The sequence below is a fragment of the Oncorhynchus masou genome, chromosome 33, assembly GCF_036934945.1.
Source record: "Oncorhynchus masou masou isolate Uvic2021 chromosome 33, UVic_Omas_1.1, whole genome shotgun sequence".
In the NCBI taxonomy this organism is placed as follows: Eukaryota; Metazoa; Chordata; class Actinopteri; order Salmoniformes; family Salmonidae; genus Oncorhynchus; species Oncorhynchus masou.
The window spans coordinates 11,313,239-11,337,730 of NC_088244.1; the positions used below are offsets into that span (position 1 = coordinate 11,313,239).

Genomic DNA, 24,492 nt, shown 5'->3' on the forward strand with positions numbered 1-24,492 from the left:
CTGACCGCTAGTTATGCTGAACTGTACAGCGCCATCTGACCGTTAGTTATGCTGAACTGTATAGCACCCTCTGACTGTTACTTAGCTGAACTGTACAGCGCCATCTGACCGTTAGTTATGCTGAACTGTACAGCGCATTCTGACCTTTAGTTAGCTGAACTGTACAGCACCCTCTGACCGTTAGTTAGCTGAACTGTACAGCGCCCTCTGACCGTTAGTTAGCTGAACTGTACTGCCACTCTGACCGTTAGTTAGCTGAACTGTACAGCTCCATCTGACCGTTCGATAGCTGAACTGTACAGCACCCTCTGACCGTTAGTTAGCTGAACTGTAAACCGCCCTCTGACCGTTAGTTAGCTGAACTGTACAGCTCCATCTGACCGTTAGATAGCTGAACTGTATAGCACCCTCTGACCGTTAGTTATGCTGAACTGTACAACTCCATCTGACCGTTAGTTAGCTGAACTGTACAGTGCCATCTGACCGTTAGTTAGCTGAACTGTACAGCGCCCTCTGACCATTAGGTAGGTGAACTGTACAGCAACCTCTGACCGTTAGTTAGCTGAACTGTACAGCTCGATCTGACCGTTAGATAGCTGAACTGTACAGCGCCCTCTGACCGTTAGTTAGCTGAACTGTACAGCGCCCTCTGACCGTTAGTTATCTGAACTGTACAGTGCCATCTGACCGTTAGTTAGCTGAACTGTACAGCGCCCTCTGACCGTTAGTTATGCTGAACTGTACAGCGCATTCTGACCTTTAGTTAGCTGAACTGTACAGCGCCCTCTGACCGTTAGTTAGCTGAACTGTACAGCGCCCTCTGACCGTTAGTTAGCTGAACTGTATAGCGCACTCTGACCGTTAGTTAGCTGAACTGTACAGCTCCATCTGACCGTTCGATAGCTGAACTGTACAGCGCCCTCTGACCGTTAGTTAGCTGAACTGTACAGCGCCCTCTGACCGTTAGTTAGCTGAACTGTACAGCGCCCTCTGACCGTTAGTTAGCTGAACTGTACAGCGCCCTCTGACCATTAGTTAGCTGAACTGTATAGCGCCATCTGACCGTTAGTTAGCTGAACTGTACAGCGCCCTCTGACCATTAGTTAGCTGAACTGTACAGCGCCCTCTGACCGTTAGATAGCTGAACTGTACAGCGCCATCTGACCGTTAGATAGCTGAACTGTACAGCGCCCTCTGACCGTTAGTTAGCTGAACTGTACAGCTCCATCTGACCGTTCGATAGCTGAACTGTACAGCGCCCTCTGACCGTTAGTTAGCTGAACTGTACAGCGCCATCTGACCGTTAGTTAGCTGAACTGTACAGCGCCATCTGACCGTTAGTTAGCTGAACTGTACAGCGCCCTCTGACCGTTAGTTAGCTGAACTGTACAGCTCCATCTGACCGTTAGTTAGCTGAACTGTACAGCGACATCTGACCATTTGCGAACCATTTTCAGATAAATACAGATGCGATTCTCCTCCACTGTAAAGATAAAGGAAGCCTCATTTGAAATGCCTGCATGGAAATAAGGACTTTGCAGGTTCTCTGCAGTAATGCATATTGCTTGTTCGATAGGTCCCTTCAGGCATTCCCTTCACAGAGTGTTTTCAGATGACACTGGCACAGAGGGGAAGTCTAAATGGGAATGTTTCTCATAGAAAGCTTCCGTCCCTCAAAAGCAACACAGAACAAAAATGGTCTGTTACGAGATGAGAAGCCCAGGGAGGGACAGCGGGGAGGAGAAGGGGATTTTGTGCCTGGACAATGGTGGTGGGATTGGGGACTGACAGTGGCTTAAAGAGATGTATTCTCAGAACCACAGCACAGCACGTTAGCATGGAGGAGAAGGATGGCCACAGTGTATCACCATCAGATAACTCTACCAGTCAGCCAGCCAACCAGCTCTTCCTGAGTAGCTGCAGTAGTTAGCTGAGCTAAATCCCTCACAAGTCCAAAATACACATCTGCTGTGTCAGTAAGGCACAATAATAACCCACCGTTAAAGTTCACAGAACGAATATAGTTGAGCAGCAACCGGCCCTCCACAGGATCCATCTTGTCACAGACGCCCATGGCGCCGGGGCACAGGTCCAGGTGCATGCTGTGTAAGGCATGGGCCATGGCGTAGACCGCATCGATTACAAACTGCACCTTCCCCTCCTGCTCATAGGCAGTGTCACGATTTATCCTCTCCTCTCCTGTCACATGGAGAGAGACAGGGGGAGGTGTAGAGAGCGAGAGAAAGATACACTATTGCCAGTGTCCTATCACTACAAAATAGAGTAACCAACGTTGATGTTTAATCAATGCTAGGTTCTGACCTGTACACTTTTTCTTTTCGCTGTCTATTTTGATGCCTGGCCTTGTCAGTTTACACCTGAAATCGTCCTCCCAGAACTCAGCGAACCAAATGTTTCTACGGTTGTTCTCTAACGATCTGGAGGTGAAGTACTGGTCGAAGCCTGAGCCATGGAAACAAAACATCCAGTCAGAGGATTAGTGAAGTGGCAAACAGTGGCATCCCTTTGATCAACCACCATGGCAATGATACATAGGCATTGTTAGTTGGGGATATATGGTTGTTGGATTGTGATGTATGGTTGTTGGTTTGGGATGTAGGGTTTTTGGATTGTAATGTAGGGTTGTTTAAGTGTGATGTATGGTTGTTGGATTGGGATGTAGGGTTGTTGGTTTGGGATGTAGGGTTTTTGGATTGTGATGTAGGGTTGTTGGATTGTGATGTAGGGTTGTTGGCTTGGGATGTAGGGTTGTTGGCTTGGGATGTAGGATTGTTGGCTTGGGATGTAGGGTTGTTGGATTGTAATGTAGGTGTGTTGGCTTGGGATGTAGGTTTGTTGGCTTGGGATGTAGGATTGTTGAATTTGGATGTAGGGTTGTTGGATTGGGATGTTAGGTGGTTGTTGGGGATACCTTCAACAGAGGCTCTCTTGGGTAGAATGGTGACAGCTCCCTCAGCCACGTCCTCCTGGTCTAGAATAGGGGAGCTCTTGGCACCCCAACTGTCAGAACCTACAAACAGGAAGTGACCCGTGAGGTTGGCCCTCTTCGCTGCCTCCAGAACCCGTCTACACACACACACACAAAGGAGGAAATGGAGTGGGTTAAACTCTAGTCTAGGGCACAGTAACCTAGACTATAGCAATCAGAGACAGACTTTCCTGTTTATCACATTCAAATTTCATACAAGACGTATGGTGCTTTGTGTGTCAGAATAATAAGCAACCAAGTCTCTGAGGTGAGAATAGAATCAACAGTAGGGGAGGCTTAATCTTATCATACAGAAGGAAATGAAATATATTCACACAAATCTTTAGGCAATTTACATAATGCCACCTGACAACTCCATATTCCATATGGTGTGCTGATATACGTTTAACAACTGACAGGGAGACATGACTGCTTCCAGGCAAGTAGATGGAATCAATCAGATGGATTGGCTGCCAACACACCTTATAGAGATGTAAGACTACAACATATACTGTAGTACATGTCTTGTTTGTCCTTCCTGCAGCACACACACACACACGCACACACACACACACACACGCACACACGCACGCACGCACACACACACATACAGGGCAAGTGGCGTAATGAAATGAGATAAAACATGTAACCTACAGTATCGTGCAATCTGAATGATACTGTAGGTTACATGTTTTATCTCATTTCATTACGCCACTTGCCCTGTATGTGTGTGTGTGTGTGTGTGTGCGTGCGTGCGTGCGTGTGTGTGTGTTTGTGTGTGTGTGTGTGTGTGTGCGTGTGTGTGTGTGTGCTGCAGGAAGGACAAACAAGACATGTACTACAGTATATATATATATAGGTTATACAGTATATATAAGCAGGTTTTGTGTTAAAAACGTTCCACATGGAAATCCTACAGAAACATGGTTGGAAAAGACACTAACATGAGTGCTTTCCAAGAGAGTCTGATCTGTTACACTGTACGTGGCAAGAGCAGAGCAGCAGCAAAAAGACATGAGTCATTGAGTACATTAACTCATGCAATTGTGTCCTTGTAAAACCATGGTAATTTAAAGAAAGGGATGACTGATTCTGTATGACATCTATTCCATAATTTTTGAATATCCTTTTTCCGGTTCAATGGTAACCTACATTTACCTTATATTTAAATCAGATAATACAATCTATGTTTCTATTTTGTGTCATGGGACAGGACAGTGGTCGTTTTTCATCCTTTAAGATGTATGGTTTAATTAGAACACACAAGGGTACTTCACATATTTTCATATTAAGTTCATCTCCTTTTCCACCCAAGCTTGAATCAACTGAGCCCATAGTTTGGATCAGTTCAGGCATGAAAACAGACATGTCTCTCACTCAATCAAATCAAATGTATTCATATAGCCCTTCTTACATCAGCTGATATCTCAAAGTGCTGTACAGAAACCCAGCCTAAAATCCCAAACAGCAAGCAATGCAGGTGTAGAAGCACAATTGATTGCATCAATCAATGCAAATTCCATTTGAGCTCCACAGACATTTAATCCTCAGGTACCACATAGATGAATTCACTAGGGGGCCAGTTGGGCTTTCCTTTTTTTAACCCCCCTCCTTAAATACCTAATAGAACACTCTAGACAGTCTTCCATTCATACTTCTGAGCCTCATTCATATGGAGACTGCATTCTAATTACAGTGAACCATCACCGAAGAGAGGAGAATCTAACATGCAGTTCTCTACGGCGTAACTTCTCTGTCACTTACTTGATGTCATCCTCATTTGCAAATATGATGACCCCCCGGGCATTGGAAGTTTCCATCAGCCTTTTAATGATCTTGTCAAACTCTCCCGGCTTGGGCTCCCGTGGGATCTTAAGAGACTGTGCGATGCACAGACCTCCTTCAGAGAGAGAAGACATGGACATTGATGTTGATACTGAACAAATAAAAATGAAATATGAATGAGAATAAAACATGACGGCTACCAGCAATAATCCATATTTGTGCTCTCGGAGATCTCATTATTAATTGATGATGGCCACAGGAAGAATGGGTTGACCACAGAGAGGAGACGATAGACTTCAGAATGGCTGTTTTCGGCTACAGCAGCCAATACATATATTATGATGGACAGCTGATTAACGTAACAGATTATATATATTGTACCAGGAAGAGAGGAGAGGAGCTTGTTGACTGTACCTGCCTCTCTCGAGATCTGCTGGAAGGAATCAACTCCACTCTCCCCGTAGCTTCCCTCTGATGCCAGTGTAGACACATAGTTCCAGCCCATTGCCTTGACTATGTCCACCATAGCCTGGGCCTGGTACGAGTCAGGGGGGACCACACGCGAGAAGAAGTCGTAGCGGTTATTGTCACTCAACTCTGGGGCTGTGGAGGCATAGCTGATCTGGGGAATCTGAACAGAGAACATGGTAAACCAGTAAACTTTCTCTTTATAATTCATCTGTACAGCTGTTCATCTACACTAACAATAAAAGCTAATTGTATCTGCGTCAACTCTTTTTATGTGCCCTGAGGTTCATAAATGTCTAATTAGATATACATGTATGCAGTATATACAGTATATCTGGAAGGCATTTCCCGGTTTTTACTGCAAACATACCACAGTCCCAAGCCAATGCTTTATATTAGGATATCAACCTGATAGAGCGGTGGCTGTCAATGCATAAACTGACTCTATGCTTATTTCCCAAGGCTCTCTGCTTGTATAAGGGTCTTAATGTCATGGCAACTCATTCCAGTGTTGTCTAGGCATTTAAAAATATATATTTTTCATAGTCAGGTTTAGACAGATACAGAGGGATGTAAATAGAAAAGGAGAGAAAACATTGGACAGATTATCTGGTTTGGATTAGAGTTTTTTTTAGTATAATTAAGTTAAGCACAGAGGGAGAGAGACAGAGAGCAAGAGGCAGTGGTGTTGTTTCTCAGCTTTACACCACACAGTACATTTAATACTGACCATGTGCCGCTTAGCATTCAAAGTCTGACCATGTGCCGCTTAACCTGCATTCAAAGTCTGACCATGTGCCTCTTAACCTGCATTCAAAGTCTGACCATGTGCCTCTTAACCTGCATTCAAAGTCTGACCATGTGCCTCTTAACCTGCATGCAAAGTCTGACCATGTGCCGCTTAACCTGCATTCAAAGTCTGACCATGTGCCGCTTAACCTGCATTCAAAGTCTGACCATGTGCCTCTTAACCTGCATTCAAAGTCTGACCATGTGCCGCTTAACCTGCATTCAAAGTCTGACCATGTGCCTCTTAACCTGCATTCAAAGTCTGACCATGTGCCGCTTAACCTGCATTCAAAGTCTGACCATGTGCCGCTTAACCTGCATTCAAAGACTGACCATATGCCTCTTAACCTGCATTCAAAGTCTGACCATGTGCCTCTTAACCTGCATTCAAAGTCTGACCATGTGCCTCTTAACCTGCATTCAAAGTCTGACCATGTGCCGCTTAACCTGCATTCAAAGACTGACCATATGCCTCTTAACCTGCATTCAAAGTCTGACCATGTGCCTCTTAACCTGCATTCAAAGTCTGACCATGTGCCTCTTAACCTGCATTCAAAGTCTGACCATGTGCCGCTTAACCTGCATTCAAAGTCTGACCATGTGCCTCTTAACCTGCATTCAAAGTCTGACCATGTGCCGCTTAACCTGCATTCAAAGTCTTACCATGTGCCTCTTAACCTGCATTCAAAGTCTGACCATGTGCCTCTTAACCTGCATTCAAAGTCTGACCATGTGCCGCTTAACCTGCATTCAAAGTCTCAACTCATTCTACACATTTACACACAATATGTGTGTGTGTGTGTGTGTGTGTGTGTGTGTGTGTGTGTATGTGTGTGTGCCATGCCCTATCCGAATCAAAGTAAATATATATTAGCATTAGGAGAAATGCAAGTGTATTTTGTTTAACAATTAAAGGTTATGTTGGTAAGAACCAATCATATTAATTAATGAATTCCTTAATGATTTCACATGGGATCAGCCCAGCCCATGGATGAAATACTGGAGGACTAACCAGACAGAGAATTTAATTCTCCTTTAGCTGAGGGGACCCCAATCCAAATCCAATATTTTAATCACCATAATGGTTTCTATCTCTATCATACTGTTGTTGCTTTGTGACTGTGAAAGCAGACTATCTATATCTACACAGAACAAAAATATAAACGCAACATGTAAAGTGTTGGTCTCGTGTTTCATAAGCTGAAAAAAATGATCTCTGAAATTGTCCATACACACAAAAAGCTTTTCTCTCTTAAATGTACATCCATGTCAGTGAGTATTTCTCTATGTCACCAACTGAGCAGGTTTGGGATACTCTGGATCAACGTGTACGACAGTGTCTTCCAGTTCCCGTCAATATCCAGCAACTTCACACAGCCTTTGAAGAGGAGTGAGACAACATTCCACAAGCCACAATCAACAGTCTGATCAACTCAAATGAGATGTGTCACTCAGTATGAGGCAAATGGTGGTGACACCGAATTTTGACTGGTTTTCTGATCCCACCCATCCCAAAGGTTTCTGTGACCAACAGATTTTTAATGAATTTATTTGCAAATTATGGTGGAAAATAAGTATTTGGTCAAAAACAAATGTTTACCTCAATACTATGTTATATACCCTTTGTTGGCAATGACAGAGGTCAAACATTTTCTGTAAGTCTTCACAAGGTTTCCACACACTGTTGCTGGTATTTTGGCCCATTCCTCCATGCAGATCTCCTCTAGAGCAGTGATGTTTTGGGGCTGTTGCTGGGCAACACGGACTTTCAACTCCCTCCAAAGATTTTCTATGGGGTTGAGATCTGGAGACTGGCTAGGCCACTCCAGGACCTTGAAATGCTTCTTACGAAGCCACTCCTTCGTTGCCTGGGCGGTGTGTTTGGGATCATTGTCATGCTGAAAGACCCAGCCACGTTTCATCTTCAATACCCTTGCTGATGGAAGGAGGTTTTCACTCAAAATCTCACGATACATGGCCCCATTCATTCTTTCCTTTACACGGATCAGTCGTCCTGGTCTCTTTGCAGAAAAACAGCCCCAAAGCATGATGTTTCCACCCCCATGCTTCACAGTAGGTATGGTGTTCTTTCGATGCAACTCAGCATTCTTTGTCCTCCAAACACAACGAGTTGAGTTTTTACCAAAAAGTTATATTTTGGTTTCATCTGACTATATGACATTCTCCCAATCTTCTTGTGGATCATCCAAATGCTCTCTAGCAAACTTCAGACGGGCCTGGACATGTACTGGCTTAAGCAGGGGAACACGTCTGGCACTGCAGGATTTGAGTCCCTGGCGGCGTAGAGTGTCACTGATGGTAGGCTTTGTTACTTTGGTCCCAGCTCTCTGCAGGTCATTCACTAGGTCCCCCTGTGTGGTTCTGGGATTTTTGCTCACCGTACTTGTGATCATTTTGACCCCACAGGGTGAGATCTTGCGTGGAGCCCCAGATCGAGGGAGATTATCAGTGGTCTTGTATGTCTTCCATTTCCTAATAATTGCTCCCACAGTTGATTTCTTCAAACCAAGCTGCTTACCTATTGCAGATTCAGTCTTCCCAGCTTGGTGCAGGTCTAATATTTTGTTTCTGGTGTCCTTTGACAGCTCTTTGGTCTTGGCCATTGTGGAGTTTGGAGTGTGACTGTTTGAGGTTGTGGACAGGTGTATTTTATACTGATAACAAGTTCAAACAGGTGGCATTAATACAGGTAACGAGTGGAGGACAGAGGAGCCTCTTAAAGAAGAAGTTACAGGTCTGTGAGAGTCAGAAAGCTTGCTTGTTTGTAGGTGACCAAATACTTATTTTCCACCATAATTTGCAAATAAATTCATTAAAAATCCTACAATGTGATTTTCTGGATTTTTTCTATCTATCTATCTATCTATCTATCTATCTATCTATCTATCTATCTATCTATCTATCTGTCTATCTGTCTGTCTGTCTGTCTGTCTGTCTGTCTGTCTGTCTGTCTGTCTGTCTGTCTGTCCCCCTGTCTGTCTGTCTGTCTGTCTGTCTGTCTGTCTGTCTGTCTGTCTGTCCCCCTGTCTGTCTGTCTGTCTGTCTGTCTGTCTGTCTGCCTGTCTGTCTGCCTGCCTGTCTGTCTGTCTGTCTGTCTGTCTGTCTGTCTGTCTGTCTGTTGGTCTGTCTGTCCCCTGTCTGTCTGTCTGTCCCGTCAGTCCCCCTGTCTGTCCCCCTGTCCCCCTGTCCCCCTGTCTGTCCCCCTGTCCCCCTGTCTGTCTGTCTGTCTGTCTGTCTGTCTGTCTGTCTGTCTGTCTGTCTGTCGGTCAGTGAGACAGTTACAGTAAATGAACAAAACAAACATGTGTGCTTCCAACAAAGGTAATGTGGAGTTCAGGTGATGCTCCCAACCTAAAGTATTATCATGAGGGAAATAATGTTATGATAATCATTTACACTGTACAACCTATTACAGCTTCAGCAGACAACTCAAATAGTCCCCTACGTGCAGACTACAGACAATGGTTATGCTTTCAGATTCAATACAAAGAACATCATTATTAAGTTGTGATACATTTTCTGAGGGAAGTATCACAATATTTAGCTTCTTACCATATCGTTCTGCAGAAAATATCAGGACTGAATAGAATAGACAGAACCTTGGCACAGAATGGGCTGGATTACAGTAATCAGTGTTATAAGACAATGTTAGTGACCCTACATTATGAGGTCATTTCACAGGTGGGATGAACAGCTCCTACTGGGCACAGCTGGTTCTCACTGTTCTGTCTGTATCTGGGTCTGTCTGGGGAAATGAGTCGATTCCCTGTTTACCTGCTGGCTTCGGCTTTCACCAAGAGGCAGCGAAGCAGCAGACATGTCGACCCTGATGTCCACACCTCTACACAACCCTCCCCTCCATCAACATTTGACATCTAGCTGGAATTCAATTACACTCTGGATATTAAATAGTTGGCTTTTTCTGAACTTACATTCCTATCTGAAGATAAAATCCAGCTGCTCATGATTTTTACATTGGAAAAAAGCTCTATTTAAGGAAGAGGAACCGAGTCAGAAGTCATGTATGATTTAGTGTTTTTTCTCGGAGGAAGAGGTTGCGTGGCCCAAAGCGTGAGGAGTCACCACAGAAGAGGGAAAGTCTACTGTAGACCACCTTTCAACTCAAACCACCACCCTGGAGACCAGCCAACTGGGCCAGCCCTGATAGACAACGGCACTATTCCTAAACACACTGAACAGGTATGCATAAGAGCATCTGAACTCCCGAGACCGACTCCTGCATGGGTATTGCGTGACATTTGTTCATGGTTTGGCACTCAAAGACACTGCTAGGCATACTGATCATCCTGAAGGAAATGCTCATGTTTACTGAAGAGAAGAGTGAGCCATTGTACAGTGAAGACAAAACACAACTTGATTGCAGCTAGGGTTGCACATTTTGGGGAATATTCAGAGGTGGAAACTTTCCATGGGAATTAATGGGAATATATGGGAATTAACAGGAATATATGGGAATTAATTGACATATATGCAAATTAATATTACCACCATTTATATGTAGATGTTTTTTTTGTATTGGATATATTTACCAAATCATATGGAGACAGAAACATAAACCTTTTACCTTATCATGAGTAGACATAATTACAAATTATTAAATCCTTCAAATAGAAAGAAAACTAAAAAACAATTTAGTTACAAATTGAACTTTAATTAAATGAGATGACTCTTCACATGCGATGATTTCACTGAACAACAAAAGAGGGAATTGTCACACACTGATCTGTTTCACCTGTCCTTGTGATTGTATCCACCCCCCTCCAGGTGTCGCCCATCTTCTCCATTATCCCCTGTATGTATACCTGTGTTCTCGTTTTGTCCGTTGCCAGTTCGTCTTGTTTGTCAAGTCAACCAGCGTTTTTGTTCTCAGCTCTTGCTTGTCGTGACTCTGAACCCGCCTGCCTGCCTGCCTGCCTGACTGCCTGCCTGACTGACAGCTCTGCCTGCCCCTGAGCCTGTCCTGACTCTGAGCCCGTCTGCCTGACTGCTCTGCCTGCCCCTGACCCTGAGCCTGTCCTGACTCTGAGCCCGTCTGCCTGACTGCTCTGCCTGCCCCTGACCCTGAGCCTGTCCTGACTCTGAGCCCGCCTGCCCGACTGCCCCTGACCCTGAGTCTGTCTTGACTCTGAGCCCGCCTGCCTTACTGCTCTGCCTGTCCCTGACCCTGAGCCTGTCCTGACTCTGAGCCCGCCTGCCTGACTGCTCTGCCTGCCCCTGACCCTGAGCCTGTCCTGACTCTGAGCCCGTCTGCCTGACTGCTCTGCCTGCCCCTGACCCTGAGTCTGTCTTGACTCTGAGCCCGTCTGCCTGACTGCTCTGCCTGCCCCTGACCCTGAGCCTGTCCTGACTCTGAGCCCGTCTGCCTGACTGCTCTGCCTGCCCCTGAGCCTGTCCTGACTCTGAGCCTGACTGCTCTGCCTGCCCCTGCCCCTGACCCTGTTTGCCAACCTGAACCTTTGCCCCCACCTCTGGATTGTTGACCTCTGCCTACCCTGACCCTGCCTACCGTATGGTACCTTTGCCCTACCTCTGTTTTACTGACCTCTGCCTACCCTGACCCTGCCTACCGTATGGTACCTTTGCCCTACCTCTGTTTTACTGACCTCTGCCTACCCTGACCCTGCCTACCGTATGGTACCTTTGCCCTACCTCTGTTTTACTGACCCCTGCCTGCTTTAACCTGTCTATTGCCTGCTCCTGTTGGACAATTAAACCACTGTCAATTCAACATGTCTGCATCTGGGTCTTACCTTGATTCCTGATAGAAATATTGAATGATTCCCAATGATCCATCGCATCTCCCAAAAACGTTTTCAACACACATCTGTAGAATTATAGTCTAGAAACTAAAGCTTTGGTTGTCTTCCTCTCAGGCTTCCATGTCTTCTCCCTGGACCTCCTCAATGTCCACCTCTAGAACATCAGACTCTGAGGCCTCATCTTTACTGTCACTTTCCAATCTCGTTGAGGTTAGCTCGTTGACAGGCAAAAATATGCCCGAATGGCCACCAATTTTTCACCCCTTGTATTGGTCAGCTTGTTGCGTGCTTTGGTGTGTGTGTGTGTTCCCAAACATGGACCATTTGTGCTCTGAGGCGGCTGATGTTGGTGGGATTTGAAGGATGATGGAGGCAACATGGAAAAGAGCCTCAGATCCACAAAGTCCCTTCCACCAGGTGGCTGATGAGATATGTTGGTACGACTGCCATATTGCATCTCCATCCCAAAGCCCTTGCTTGGAAGTGTACTTTGCCAGACTGCCAAGAACTTTGCCATCATCCAGGCCAAGGTGGTTGATCTCTGCACCAGACCATTGACCTTGTTGATCTCTGCATCATTAGTGTGCAAGATCTTGAGAATCAGCTGTACATGTGATGGAAGAATGCATTGTGCATGCAGTGTTGCAATTCCATTGAATTGGGGATAGGTTAACCAAAATATGCCACAAGACCTAGAATTGCCTTGTGTATCCCACAAAAAAAATGTTCACTGTTATAAGCTCACTTTTTAAAATTAATTTAAGCAAAATTCCCCAAATTCCAGGGCTTAACTACCCATGGAAAATTTCCGGGAAAATGCTGGAAATTTATCGGAAAGTTTCTGACCCTTTGCGACTGTAATTGCTGCACTCATAACCATAAATGAAGCTTATTTGCTGCAATTTGTTGCTCTTCTGAATCTGTTTAACATGCTAAACTTTATCCTAAGTAGCGATGGCTTACTCTCCACAATATCTTCGCTCGTCACGAGCCATTTATAGTTGAGTAAATTGCAGTTAAAACGCTTCCCACAGTTCTTCCCAATTTGCTTAATTCCCTAAATGTATTTTTTCTATCAAACATTTGCTTTGGTTGGTTAGAGAAGTGTATCCTGGAGCTGAACGTTTTTCTGCTCATTTTTTGTCTCTTCTCTTCCCTGCTAGTGCTCTAAATATAGCCAGGGGTCTGAGCGGTGGCCAGGGGCTTATTGTCCCGGAAGGCTTGCCTAATTCTCTGGCTAACAGCTGCATTGTATGTTATCTGGTTCCTCAGCTACTGTTAAATGGCTTATTGTGAAGGAAGTGTCATTAAGAATGTGTGACAAGCAGTCAGTGAGGAGCATGGGAGTTCTGTTAACTCACGAGGAGTGGGGAATTAGAACTGGCCATTTACTGGAGGAAAATAAAGAAAGGATCAGATACTTGTAGAGGGGGATACTTTTCCCTAAAAGATCCTGTGACAAGTTCTAGACAAAGACATTATGAACTGTATGTAGAGGCAGGCATACATACTGTCCAGTAGACGTCAGTGATGGATACCTGTTCAGTTCAGGGAAGGAAACTGTAAATCATGATTTTATTTTAGAGTTGTTTCTATTTAATTGCTATATCTAATACATTCTGAGGCGAACTAACATATTTAGATTTGTTTTTAAAGGTAAAAACCCAATCAGTCTGAGGTGAAAAGCAGGGTCTAGAAGGACTATTAGCATGGCCGTGCCACAGCGCTGAATGCTAAAACATTGAGTACCTAAACATGTTCCTTGAACCAAAATGCAATGTCTCTTCATTAAATAAACATACGCTGCGTTCAAAAGCACATCTCCACATCTCCAGAAGGGTCCACGGCGTAGCATTCTGCAATTATGCAGCTGGCAGGTCGCTGAAGTGCTGTAGCCACTGTTTGAGTGGAATTGACAGCACTGTTCGGTGCTTTTTTGTCACTTCATGACCTGTTTGTAATCAAAATAAGTGCGGATGACAGTGATTATGCGTGTGGCTGTCTGCCTCTCTTTAGCTGGCTCTTTGATAGATTAGAGACAGGGGACTGAGACAGTGCATCTGAGGACCGTGGCCATACATTGCTGTAGGTACAGTGTGTGAATGTGTCTCTTGTTTTGAGGGAGGAAGAACATTGGCAGCTAGGGCTACTCAGACAGTCACTGAACTGACATAGGGCTGACAGACAATAGCCTCACCAATCACAAAACACAATATCCCATCCTGTTTGATTGTTAAGAGGATTTACTGGCGCAAAAAAACTGCTGGAGGATAGACAGGCAGACAGGGCTAATGCTCAATTTACTCTGCTGTGCTGACAATTTGGAAGTAACTTACCACCACTCAAATCTGATTTAAATCTTCCACAACTAATTTAAACTGGCCCTGTTTTTTAAACTCAAAAGTACCTCTATCTGAATATAAATAATAATTACAACATTTTTTGCCTACCTTTTAACAGCAATTTAGACAAAGCTCCCACTGGGCAAAAACTGGTTGAATCAATAGTGTTTCCACTTCATTTCAACCCCAAAAATGTATGTGATGACAACGAATCAAGATGGAAAACTGCTTAGATTGGCAAAAAGTCAACAACATAAAGGGCATTTCATATAGTTTTCAACCAAATTTTTACCTAAATCCAATGACTTGGTGACATTTGATGTTGTTTTCACGTTGAATTCACATTAGTTGACAACAACCAAATGTAAATCCAAAACTAGACACAACTGTGTCCAGTACTTTAAAAAAATGGCTGTAACTTCAAATAAACTCGAACAATAGATCATAGTAAACCTTTGCTTGCCCTCCACTGAACAATGCTCAGGCCCAAATCATAACAAGTTGTGTGGTTCAATGGTTTTCATCTCTCCAATGCAAAATGTGCTTTTAATGAAGGTGCACAGGCTGCGTTGTGCAGTGTTCCTCTTTTGTCCTCGTATCGTCTGAATGTGGAAGGTTTAATTAGTGTTTTGTCTTCAGACAGCTGTCCCACTGCATGCCCATTGCCCAGTGCCTCTTTACAAATCTATTTTCTATTTGAACGGATTGCTTCCTTTCATAACGAAAACAATCTACAGTGTATTTGTCAGTTGAGTGTGAGTTGATATTTTGCACCATGTAGAATACAGTTCTCGGCTGAATAGATGGATTAGGCTAACAGAAGCCATTGGCCTTTAGAGCTTAAATAGCAATGTTGTTGTTTCACTGTGCGTTTGTTTTTATTTTGAAATTGATACCCAACAGAGAGCAAGTCAGGAAAGGCCACTGAGAGAATGGAAAATAGCTTGTCTAACAAAACATTTGAAAAAGGAAATGGGCTTTGCCGACATATGATGTACGTACAGTTGAAGTGGGAAGTTTACATACACCTGAGCCAAATACATTTAAACTCAGTTTTTCACAATGCCTGTCATTTAATCAGAGGAAAAGTTCCCTGTCTTAGGTCAGTTAGGATCACCACTTTATTTTAAGAATGTGAAACATCAGAATAATAGTAGAGAGTTTTATTTCTTTCATCACATTCCCAGTGGGTCAGAAGTTTACATACACTCAATTAGAATTTGGTAGCATTGCCTTTAAATTGTTTAATTTGGGTTAAACGTTTCAGGTAGCCTTCCACAAGCTTCCCACAATAAATTGGGTGAATTTTGGCCCATTCCTCCTGACACTGACCTGTAACTGAGTCAGGTTTGTTGGCCTCCTTGCTCGCACACGCTTTTTCAGTTCTGCCCACACATTTTCTATGGGATTGAGGTCAGGGCTTTGTGATGGCCACTCCAATACCTTGACTTTATTGTCCTAAAGCCATTTTGCCACAACTTTGGAAGTATGCTTGGGGTCATTGTCCATTTGGAAGACCCATTTACGACTGATGTCTTGAGATGTTGCTTCAATATATCCACATAATTTTCCTACCTCACGATGCCATCTATTTTGTGAAGTGCACCAGTCCCTCCTACAGCAAAGCACCACCACGACATGATGCTGCCACCACTGTGCTTCACGGTTGGGATGGTGTTCTTCAGCTTGCAAGCCTTCCCCTTTTTCCTCCAAACATAATGATGGTCATTATGGCCAAACAGTTCTATTTTTGTTTCATCAGACCAGACAGTACAATCTTTGTCCCCATGTGATGTTGCAAACCGTAGTCTGGCTTTTTCATGGCGGTTTTGGAGCAGTGGCTTCTTCCTTGCTGAGCATGTCGATATAGGACTCGTTTTACTGTGGATATAGATACTTTTGTACCTGTTTCCTCCAGCATCTTCACAAGGTACACCAAAGTACGTTCATCTCTAGGAGACAGAACACGTCTCCTTACTGAGCGGTATGACGGCTGCGTGGTCCCATGGTGTTTATATTTGCGTACTATTGTTTGTACAGATGAACGTGGTAACATTTGGAAATTGCTCCCAAGGATGAACCAGACATGTGGAGGTCTACAATGTTTTTCTGAGGTCTTGGCTGATTTCTTTTAATTTTCCCATGATGTCAAGCAAAGAGGCACTGAGTTTGAAGGTAGGCCTTGAAATACATCCACAGGTACACCTCCAATTGACTCAAATTATGTCTATCTATTAGCCTATCAGAAGCTTCTTAAGCCATGACATAATTTTCTGGACTTTTCCAAGCTGTTTAAAGGCACAGTCAACTTAGTGTATGTTAACTTCTGACCCACTGGAATTGTGATACAGTGAATTATAAGTGAAATAATGTCACGTTCTGACCTTTATTTCCTTTGTTTTGTCATTATTTAGTATGGTCAGGGCGTGAGTTGGGGTGGGCAGTCTATGTTTGTTTTTCTCGGATTTGGGTATTTCTATGTTTCGGCCTAGTATGGTTCTCAATCAGAGGCAGGTGTCATTAGTTGTCTCTGATTGAGAATCATACTTAGGTAGCCTGGGTTTCACTGTGTGTTTGTGGGTGATTGTTCCTGTCTCTGTGTTTGCACCAGATAGGACTGTTAGGGTTTTCACGTTTCTTGTTTTTGTAGGTTTGTTCATGTGAAATGATTTATTAAAACATGAATCAAAATAACCACGCTGCGCTTTGGTCCGCCTCTCCGTCAATGGAAGAAATCCCTTACAAATAATCTGTCTGTAAACAATTGTTGGAAAAATTACTTGTGTCATGCACAAAGTAGTTGTCCTAACCGACTTGCCAAAACTATAGTTTGTTAATTAACAACAAATTTGTGGAGTGGTTGAAAAACAAGTTTTAATGACTCTAACCTAAGTGTATGTAAAATTCAACTGTATAACTATGCAGTCGGACAAATAGGTGTCGTACAATCAATTTCCCTCTTCCTAGATTCAAAGCACATAAACACCAACAAGGATCCCAAACAATGCTGTTCCGTTTCACAATTCACTTTCTTACATAAGACTCATGTAGGATGGGATTTTATTTTCATGGAGGGCCAAGAAGAAGAGGAAAATACTCAGTAAGCTTACAGTATGGTGCAAATCTGACAATTAGTTACAGAGATTCCACATTTTCTGTTCTCTGGCACACTATCTTAACGGAGTAAAGAGCTCTTGAGCCTGACTGCCAACAAGGCCCAATGAAGCGGAGGAGGCATGATAGAGCATGCATTGCAAACGATACTGAGGTACACTGTCATTAATACTACTGTACAACAACACCTATTAACCTGAAGACTCTTGTTTAACAAACCCTTTTCAGTGATCGGTTTGTAGTTTTTCTCAGATTTTGCGTTCCATTTGTTCAGCTTTTTAGATTGATCACATCTCCATATGCCTGCTGATTTCAGATGAAAAGCCCAGGTCTGGCAGCAGCAACAGAGACGTTGTTCTGTGTTCTGTTTACCTGGGGCTTTTGACTTCCCCTCCAATACATTTACATGTTCCATCTCACGCATGATTTGTGTCGTTATTCTCTGTCATAATTAAGCATAATCCATTGACTGCATTACCTTACGCTACAAAGGACACATTTTGAGCTTTAATCATATATTCATTAATACAGTTTACCCATACATATTTATAATTTTAATGTTCACTAATTGTCAGTGTGAACACAAGGTTGTTTTGTTCCCTAATCAGAGCCATACCTTTTATTCTGGTTCATAGTGTAGTGTGTACTACACACCCTGGTTTCATAGTGTATACTACACACCCTGGTTTCATAGTGTAGTGTATACTACAGACTCTGGTTTCATAGTGTAGTGTATACTACACACCCTGGTTTCATAGTGTAGTGTATACTACAGACTCTGGTTTCATAGTGTAGTGTGTACTACACACCCTGGTTTCATAGTGTATACTACACACCCTGGTTTCATAGTGTAGTGTGTACTACACACCCTGGTTTCATAGTGTAGTGTATACTACACACCCTGGTTTCATAGTGTAGTGTATACTACACACCCTGGTTTCATAGTGTAGTGTATACTACACACCCTGGTTTCATAGTGTAGTGTATACTACACACCCTGGTTTCATAGTGTAGTGTATACTACAGACTCTGGTTTCATAGTGTATACTACACACCCTGGTTTCATAGTGTATACTACACACCCTGGTTTCATAGTGTAGTGTATACTACACACCCTGGTTTCATAGTGTAGTGTATACTACAGACTCTGGTTTCATAGTGTATACTACACACCCTGGTTTATAGTGTATACTACACACCCTGGTTTCATAGTGTAGTGTATACTACACACCCTGGTTTCATAGTGTAGTGTATACTACAGACTCTGGTTTCATAGTGTATACTACACACCCTGGTTTCATAGTGTAGTGTATACTACACACCCTGGTTTATAGTGTATACTACACACCCTGGTCATAGTGTAGTGTATACTACACACCCTGGTTTCATAGTGTAGTGTATACTACACACCCTGGTTCATAGTGCATACTACACACCCTGGTTTCATAGTGTATACTACACACCCTGGTTTAAGTAGTGTTGTGTATACTACAGACTCTGGTTTCATAGTGTATACTACACACTCTGGTTTCATAGTGTATACTACACACCCTGGTTCATAGTGTATACTACACACCCTGGTTTCATAGTGTAGTGTATACTACACACCCTGGTTTCATAGTGTAGTGTATACTACACACCCTGGTTCATAGTATATACTACACACCCTGGTTTCATAGTGTAGTGTATACTACAGACTCTGGTTTCATAGTGTATACTACACACCCTGGTTTATAGTGTATACTACACACCCTGGTTTCATAGTGTAGTGTATACTACACACCCTGGGTTCATAGTGTATACTACACACCCTGGTTTCATAGTGTAGTGTATACTACACACCCTGGTTTCATAGTGTAGTGTATACTACACACCCTGGTTTCATAGTGTAGTGTATACTACACACCCTGGTTTCATAGTGTAGTGTATACTACAGACTCTGGTTTCATAGTGTATACTACACACCCTGGTTTATAGTGTATACTACACACCCTGGTTTCATAGTGTAGTGTATACTACACACCCTGGTTTCATAGTGTAGTGTATACTACAGACTCTGGTTTCATAGTGTATACTACACACCCTGGTTTCATAGTGTATACTACACACCCTGGTTTCATAGTGTAGTGTATACTACACACCCTGGTTTATAGTGTATACTACACACCCTGGTCATAGTGTAGTGTATACTACACACCCTGGTTTCATAGTGTAGTGTATACTACACACCCTGGTTCATAGTGCATACTACACACCCTGGTTTCATAGTGTATACTACACACCCTGGTTTAAGTAGTGTTGTGTATACTACAGACTCTGGTTTCATAGTGTATACTACACACTCTGGTTTCATAGTGTATACTACACACCCTGGTTCATAGTGTATACTACACACCCTGGTTTCATAGTGTAGTGTATACTACACACCCTGGTTTCATAGTGTAGTGTATACTACACACCCTGGTTCATAGTATATACTACACACCCTGGTTTCATAGTGTAGTGTATACTACAGACTCTGGTTTCATAGTGTATACTACACACCCTGGTTTATAGTGTATACTACACACCCTGGTTTCATAGTGTAGTGTATACTACACACCCTGGGTTCATAGTGTATACTACACACCCTGGTTTCATAGTGTAGTGTATACTACACACCCTGGTTTCATAGTGTAGTGTATACTACACACCCTGGTTTCATAGTGTAGTGTATACTACACACTCTGGTTTCATAGTGTAGTGTATACTACACATCCTGGTTTCATAGTGTAGTGTATACTACACACCCTGGACCTAATGCGTTACCATGGTGATAACTGTATCATTCTGATTATGGCAGAAGCATACCATTACATTTGACATTTTAGTCAAGAAACAGACGCTCTTATCCAGAGCCTGGTACAGTTACTGCATTCGTCTTAAGATAGCTAGGTGGGACAACCACATATCACAGTCATGGTAAGTACATTTTTCATGAATAAAGTAGCTTATCAGCAAAGTCAGAGATAGTAAGGGGGAAAAAAAGTCAAGTGTGAGTGTTAGTTCACAAAAGGCTTTATTTTTTGTATTTTTTTTACTACCAATCTTATTGTACAGTCTGTAGCCTAACAACACATATGACCATATCTGACCAAGTCACTAGAAAGTAGATGATTGAGTCCCATAATGAATCAAACTCAGTATATTTCCATTCCATTCCATTCACAATTCAATTTGTGAGTAGATTATTGGCCTTCATAACTTTTGCCTTGACACCAAATGTGATGAAGTAGAGATAAAGTAGAAAAACTGTAATGGAAAGTTTGTTGTTACTCAACTCCTACCCGAACTCAATCCAGCAGGCTCCATCCAGCCCAGAGAATACAATACCGGAACCTTTAGACTGATCAAAGCCATAAACATGATTAGCTCCACTGGCTAAATCCTTATTGTCAATTAACTGTAGCTCTAAGTCAGCTGAATGGACTGTCCCAGAGCAGCCCCATGTGACTGCCCCCTCTCAGAGGGGATTGTGGGAGAGCGATGGCATTCCACAGCCACAGCGCCAGGGTCACCCTGACCCCATGTATCGCCAAGAACAACCATACACATTGTCTAACATGATAACACACTGGTCCAACATCAAAACACTGTAACAAATGACTTACAAACACAAACAAACTGGCCAATGGAAACTCCCACCACGTATAGGACATTCACATTGATCTCACCTCAAATAGACGCAGCACGTTGGCAACCATGATGGACACAGAGCTGGCTGAGGCCCCGATCACCCCTATCACACGCTCAGGCTTGCGGATGATGGGCGGCTCTCCATTGGAGCAGCGTATGTCCGAGGTGTCCTTCTGGATGAGGGCCTGGACGAAGGTGAGCGACTGTTCCAGGGCGTAGGTGTCTCTAGAGCATGTGTCCAGGATCCTGGCCCCCAGAGTGATGTTGGGGAGTAGCTCCGGGTCACTGTTGATCTGGTCCAGGGCGTAGAGCATAGCCTCCATGCGGTGAATGCCTTTCTCCTTCTTGATCTCCCCACAGGGCAGGCCATGAGGCCCCCTGGCGTGGATGGGGAACAGGCCTCCTAGGGTGATGTCTCCAGGGATCTTGATGGAGTGGGGGTGGAAGTGTTGATGGGAGGCCCAGGACCCAGGGCTCATCCCCACACACAGCATCCATAGGAGGCGAGGCCACGTGGTGGAATGACAGCCACCCCATCCAAACGGCCAAACCATGCCATACTGGTGGTGGTAGTGTAGAGATGGGGGGGATTTAGATGTCATGATGCTATGACTTTATTGGCACGAGTCTTTACCCTCTACTTGAAGCACCTGCTAACAGATAAGATGAGGAGAAGGGAGTAATTGGGAGGCCTTGATTCAAGGCTTTACATTTCCAAGAGAACATGACTCATCAGATGTATACCTTATTTCTTATGCGAGTACAAAAACTGATATAATTGAGAAGGAGATAGCACAGACCAATCAGGGAGCTCAGAATATATAAGGATGGAGGACAGTCACACAAGCCAGGATTTACTGTTGAATACAAATCTGGGAGATGCCAGTAACGGCCAAACAATATTTATGATTCTCAAGGTAATATTGTATTCTTTTCAGCTATAAATGGTTACATCTTCCATTCAGTCAATTGCTCAGGGCACACTCCTGTTGCAAAATTGTACAGTAATCCCCTCACTCTATAGGAATGAAATGTGTAATGAGTTGATACAGTATGTAGCTTGTTTTCAGTGTAGAAAGTGGATTTGACTGGTTCTTAAACTCTTCGAAAAAAATGTTCCAAAAGAGTTCTTCGGCTGTTCCCATTGGATAACCCCTTTTTGTTCAAGTTAGAACCATTTTGGGTTCCATGTAGAACCCTCTGTAGAAAGGGTTCTACATGGAACCCAAACCAGTTTATACTTAGAACAAAAAGTGTTCTACCTGGAAACAACAAGGGTTCTACCTGGAACTAACAAGGGTTCTTCAAAGGGTTCTCCCATTGGGACAGTTTAAGAACCCTTTTAGGTTCTCGATAACACCTTTTTTTCTAAGTGTAGTGATGGTGTGACTGTGACCATCTATGGCCCAATAGGGTTAAAGCTTTTTATAGAGATCACAGAAGTTGGGGCATCAGAATGGATGCGCGATTGACAGCATTGACTGCATTGTTGCATAAGCCAAGGCATTTGTACACAAGTGGATGGTCAACTGATCATAAAAAGTTGCTTACATGGAGGCAAACTCTTATAGATGTAGGCCTACTATATGTACTGTTACGTTCCCCAGGAAGAAACCAACAATTTTCACACAAACAGAAGGCGGAACTAACAATGAGTCACTGACAACAAGCAAAACAAAACAGGTGGGGTTTTAGGAGAGGTTCTGAAAGACACTCATGGGGGTGTCCACTGAAAGTCGATAAGCAACAACAACTAGAACCTAAAAGACACCCACCATGAGCGCCCATTAATTTACACAAGAAGAGGCAAACAAAAGAAGAACGCACATCAAATCAAATAGTGGGAGCTAATCCAAAACAGGAAAGATTAGATAAAGTATTGTTTTTCTAGAACTCAAATAGTGAGAGTCAATTAAACATGTTAATCCTCCACATCCCTCAAGACCACTGGAGCACTGGGCCAGCCACTCTTAAATAGCACCTGGGCCAGCCACTCTTAAATAGCACCTGGGCCAGCCACTCTTAAATAGCACCTGGGCCAGCCACTCTTAAATAGCACCTGGGCCAGCCACTCTTAAATAGCACCTGGGCCAGCCACTCTTAAATAGCACCTGGGCCAGCCACTCTTAAATAGCACCTGGGCCAGCCACTCTTAAATAGCACCTGGGCCAGCCACTCTTAAATAGCACCTGGGCCAGCCACTCTTAAATAGCACCTGGGCCAGCCACTCTTAAATAGCACCTGGGCCAGCCACTCTTAAATAGCACCTGGGCCAGCACAGGTGAAACAATTTCCCACTTACAAGATGGCAACCAGCACAGGTGTAACACATACTGACTAACGAGGTGACACCAATCGGTGCGTCCCATGTCAAATCAAATCGAATCAAATCTAATTTTATTTGTCACATGTGCAGGTATACAATGAAAATGTTAACGTACAAGCCCTTAACCAACAATGCAGTTTTAAGAAAAATACCACAAAAAAGAAAAGAAAATAAGTGCTATGGTGATAACATCCAACCTCAAAATATAATGCAAAAAAACAAAGCCTGTATCAGTAGGAACAGAAATATATGTCCCTAAATTGCAATTATGTGTGATTACATGGAAATTGAGTGATAAAGCTGCCCGTCTTACATATACAATTCATTGCTGCTTTGTAATGCAGTCGTTCCTTGTAAAAGATACGTTAGTCTCAATGGGACTATCCCCTGCTTAAATGAAGGTTAAAAATGGCCCTTATCTACAATATGTGATATTTCAGTAACTTTGCATTTCTGGGAAAATTAGCACTTCTGACACTTTCCACTGCCAGATTGGTGAAATCATAACGGATGCCTAAAGGGTTCTCTGCCACGGCTTCTTCTCTGAGTAGCTGATAACAAGCCAAGATCAGACTTACTATCAAATAGGCTTGAAATATGTCACCCCAATTATCTATGTGTAATGAAAAGGCCTTCACTTGAAGCATGACTTTTCTCTAACTCTGTGATTAAATTTCTGGCTCGAGCTGACAACTTTCCTTAGTCAAATTCAAAATGTGTAACCTAATGACGTTTTAAAGCAGGCTCTTCATGACATAATTTGATTTGGAGCATGCTGTAAAATGGCAGTGGTGGAACTTTGGATGTTAAATACGAGAGACAAGCACTCTCTGGGTTACACTCCAGTAGATCTTGGAAATGTCATTCTGATGGTTATAAACACAACTTAAACCTGTGAGCCTAATGGTCAGTATCAATAACATATAGAAACACTCTTGTGTTGCTCTAATAACAGTGTAAATGGGACAGCTCTAATTACAGTGTAAATGAGAGAGCTCTAATTGCAGTGTAAATGAGAGCGCTCTAATTACAGTGTAAATGAGAGAGCTCTAATTGCAGTGTAAATGAGAGCGCTCTAATTACAGTGTAAATGAGAGAGCTCTAATTACAGTGTAAATGAGAGAGCTCTAATTACAGTGTAAATGAGAGAGCTCTAATTACAGTGAAAATGAGAGAGCTCTAATTACAGTGTAAACGAGAGAG

The 24,492-nt window shown here is 43.2% G+C and overlaps 1 protein-coding gene across 1 annotated transcript in view; it reads right to left on the bottom strand.

The window, feature by feature from the left end:
- grm6a (glutamate receptor, metabotropic 6a) overlaps positions 1-21,565 on the bottom strand; it is a 26,744-nt gene extending 5,179 nt beyond the window's left edge. Inside the window, exons 1-6 of the mRNA XM_064956014.1 lie at positions 21,002-21,565; positions 5,189-5,405; positions 4,754-4,889; positions 2,933-3,087; positions 2,323-2,463; positions 1,999-2,199 (exon numbers count right to left, since the gene is read on the bottom strand). Coding sequence (XP_064812086.1) covers positions 1,999-2,199; positions 2,323-2,463; positions 2,933-3,087; positions 4,754-4,889; positions 5,189-5,405; positions 21,002-21,565 — 1,414 coding nt within the window. The remainder of the gene's footprint in view (positions 1-1,998; positions 2,200-2,322; positions 2,464-2,932; positions 3,088-4,753; positions 4,890-5,188; positions 5,406-21,001) is intronic.
- Positions 21,566-24,492: the final 2,927 nt, after the last annotated feature.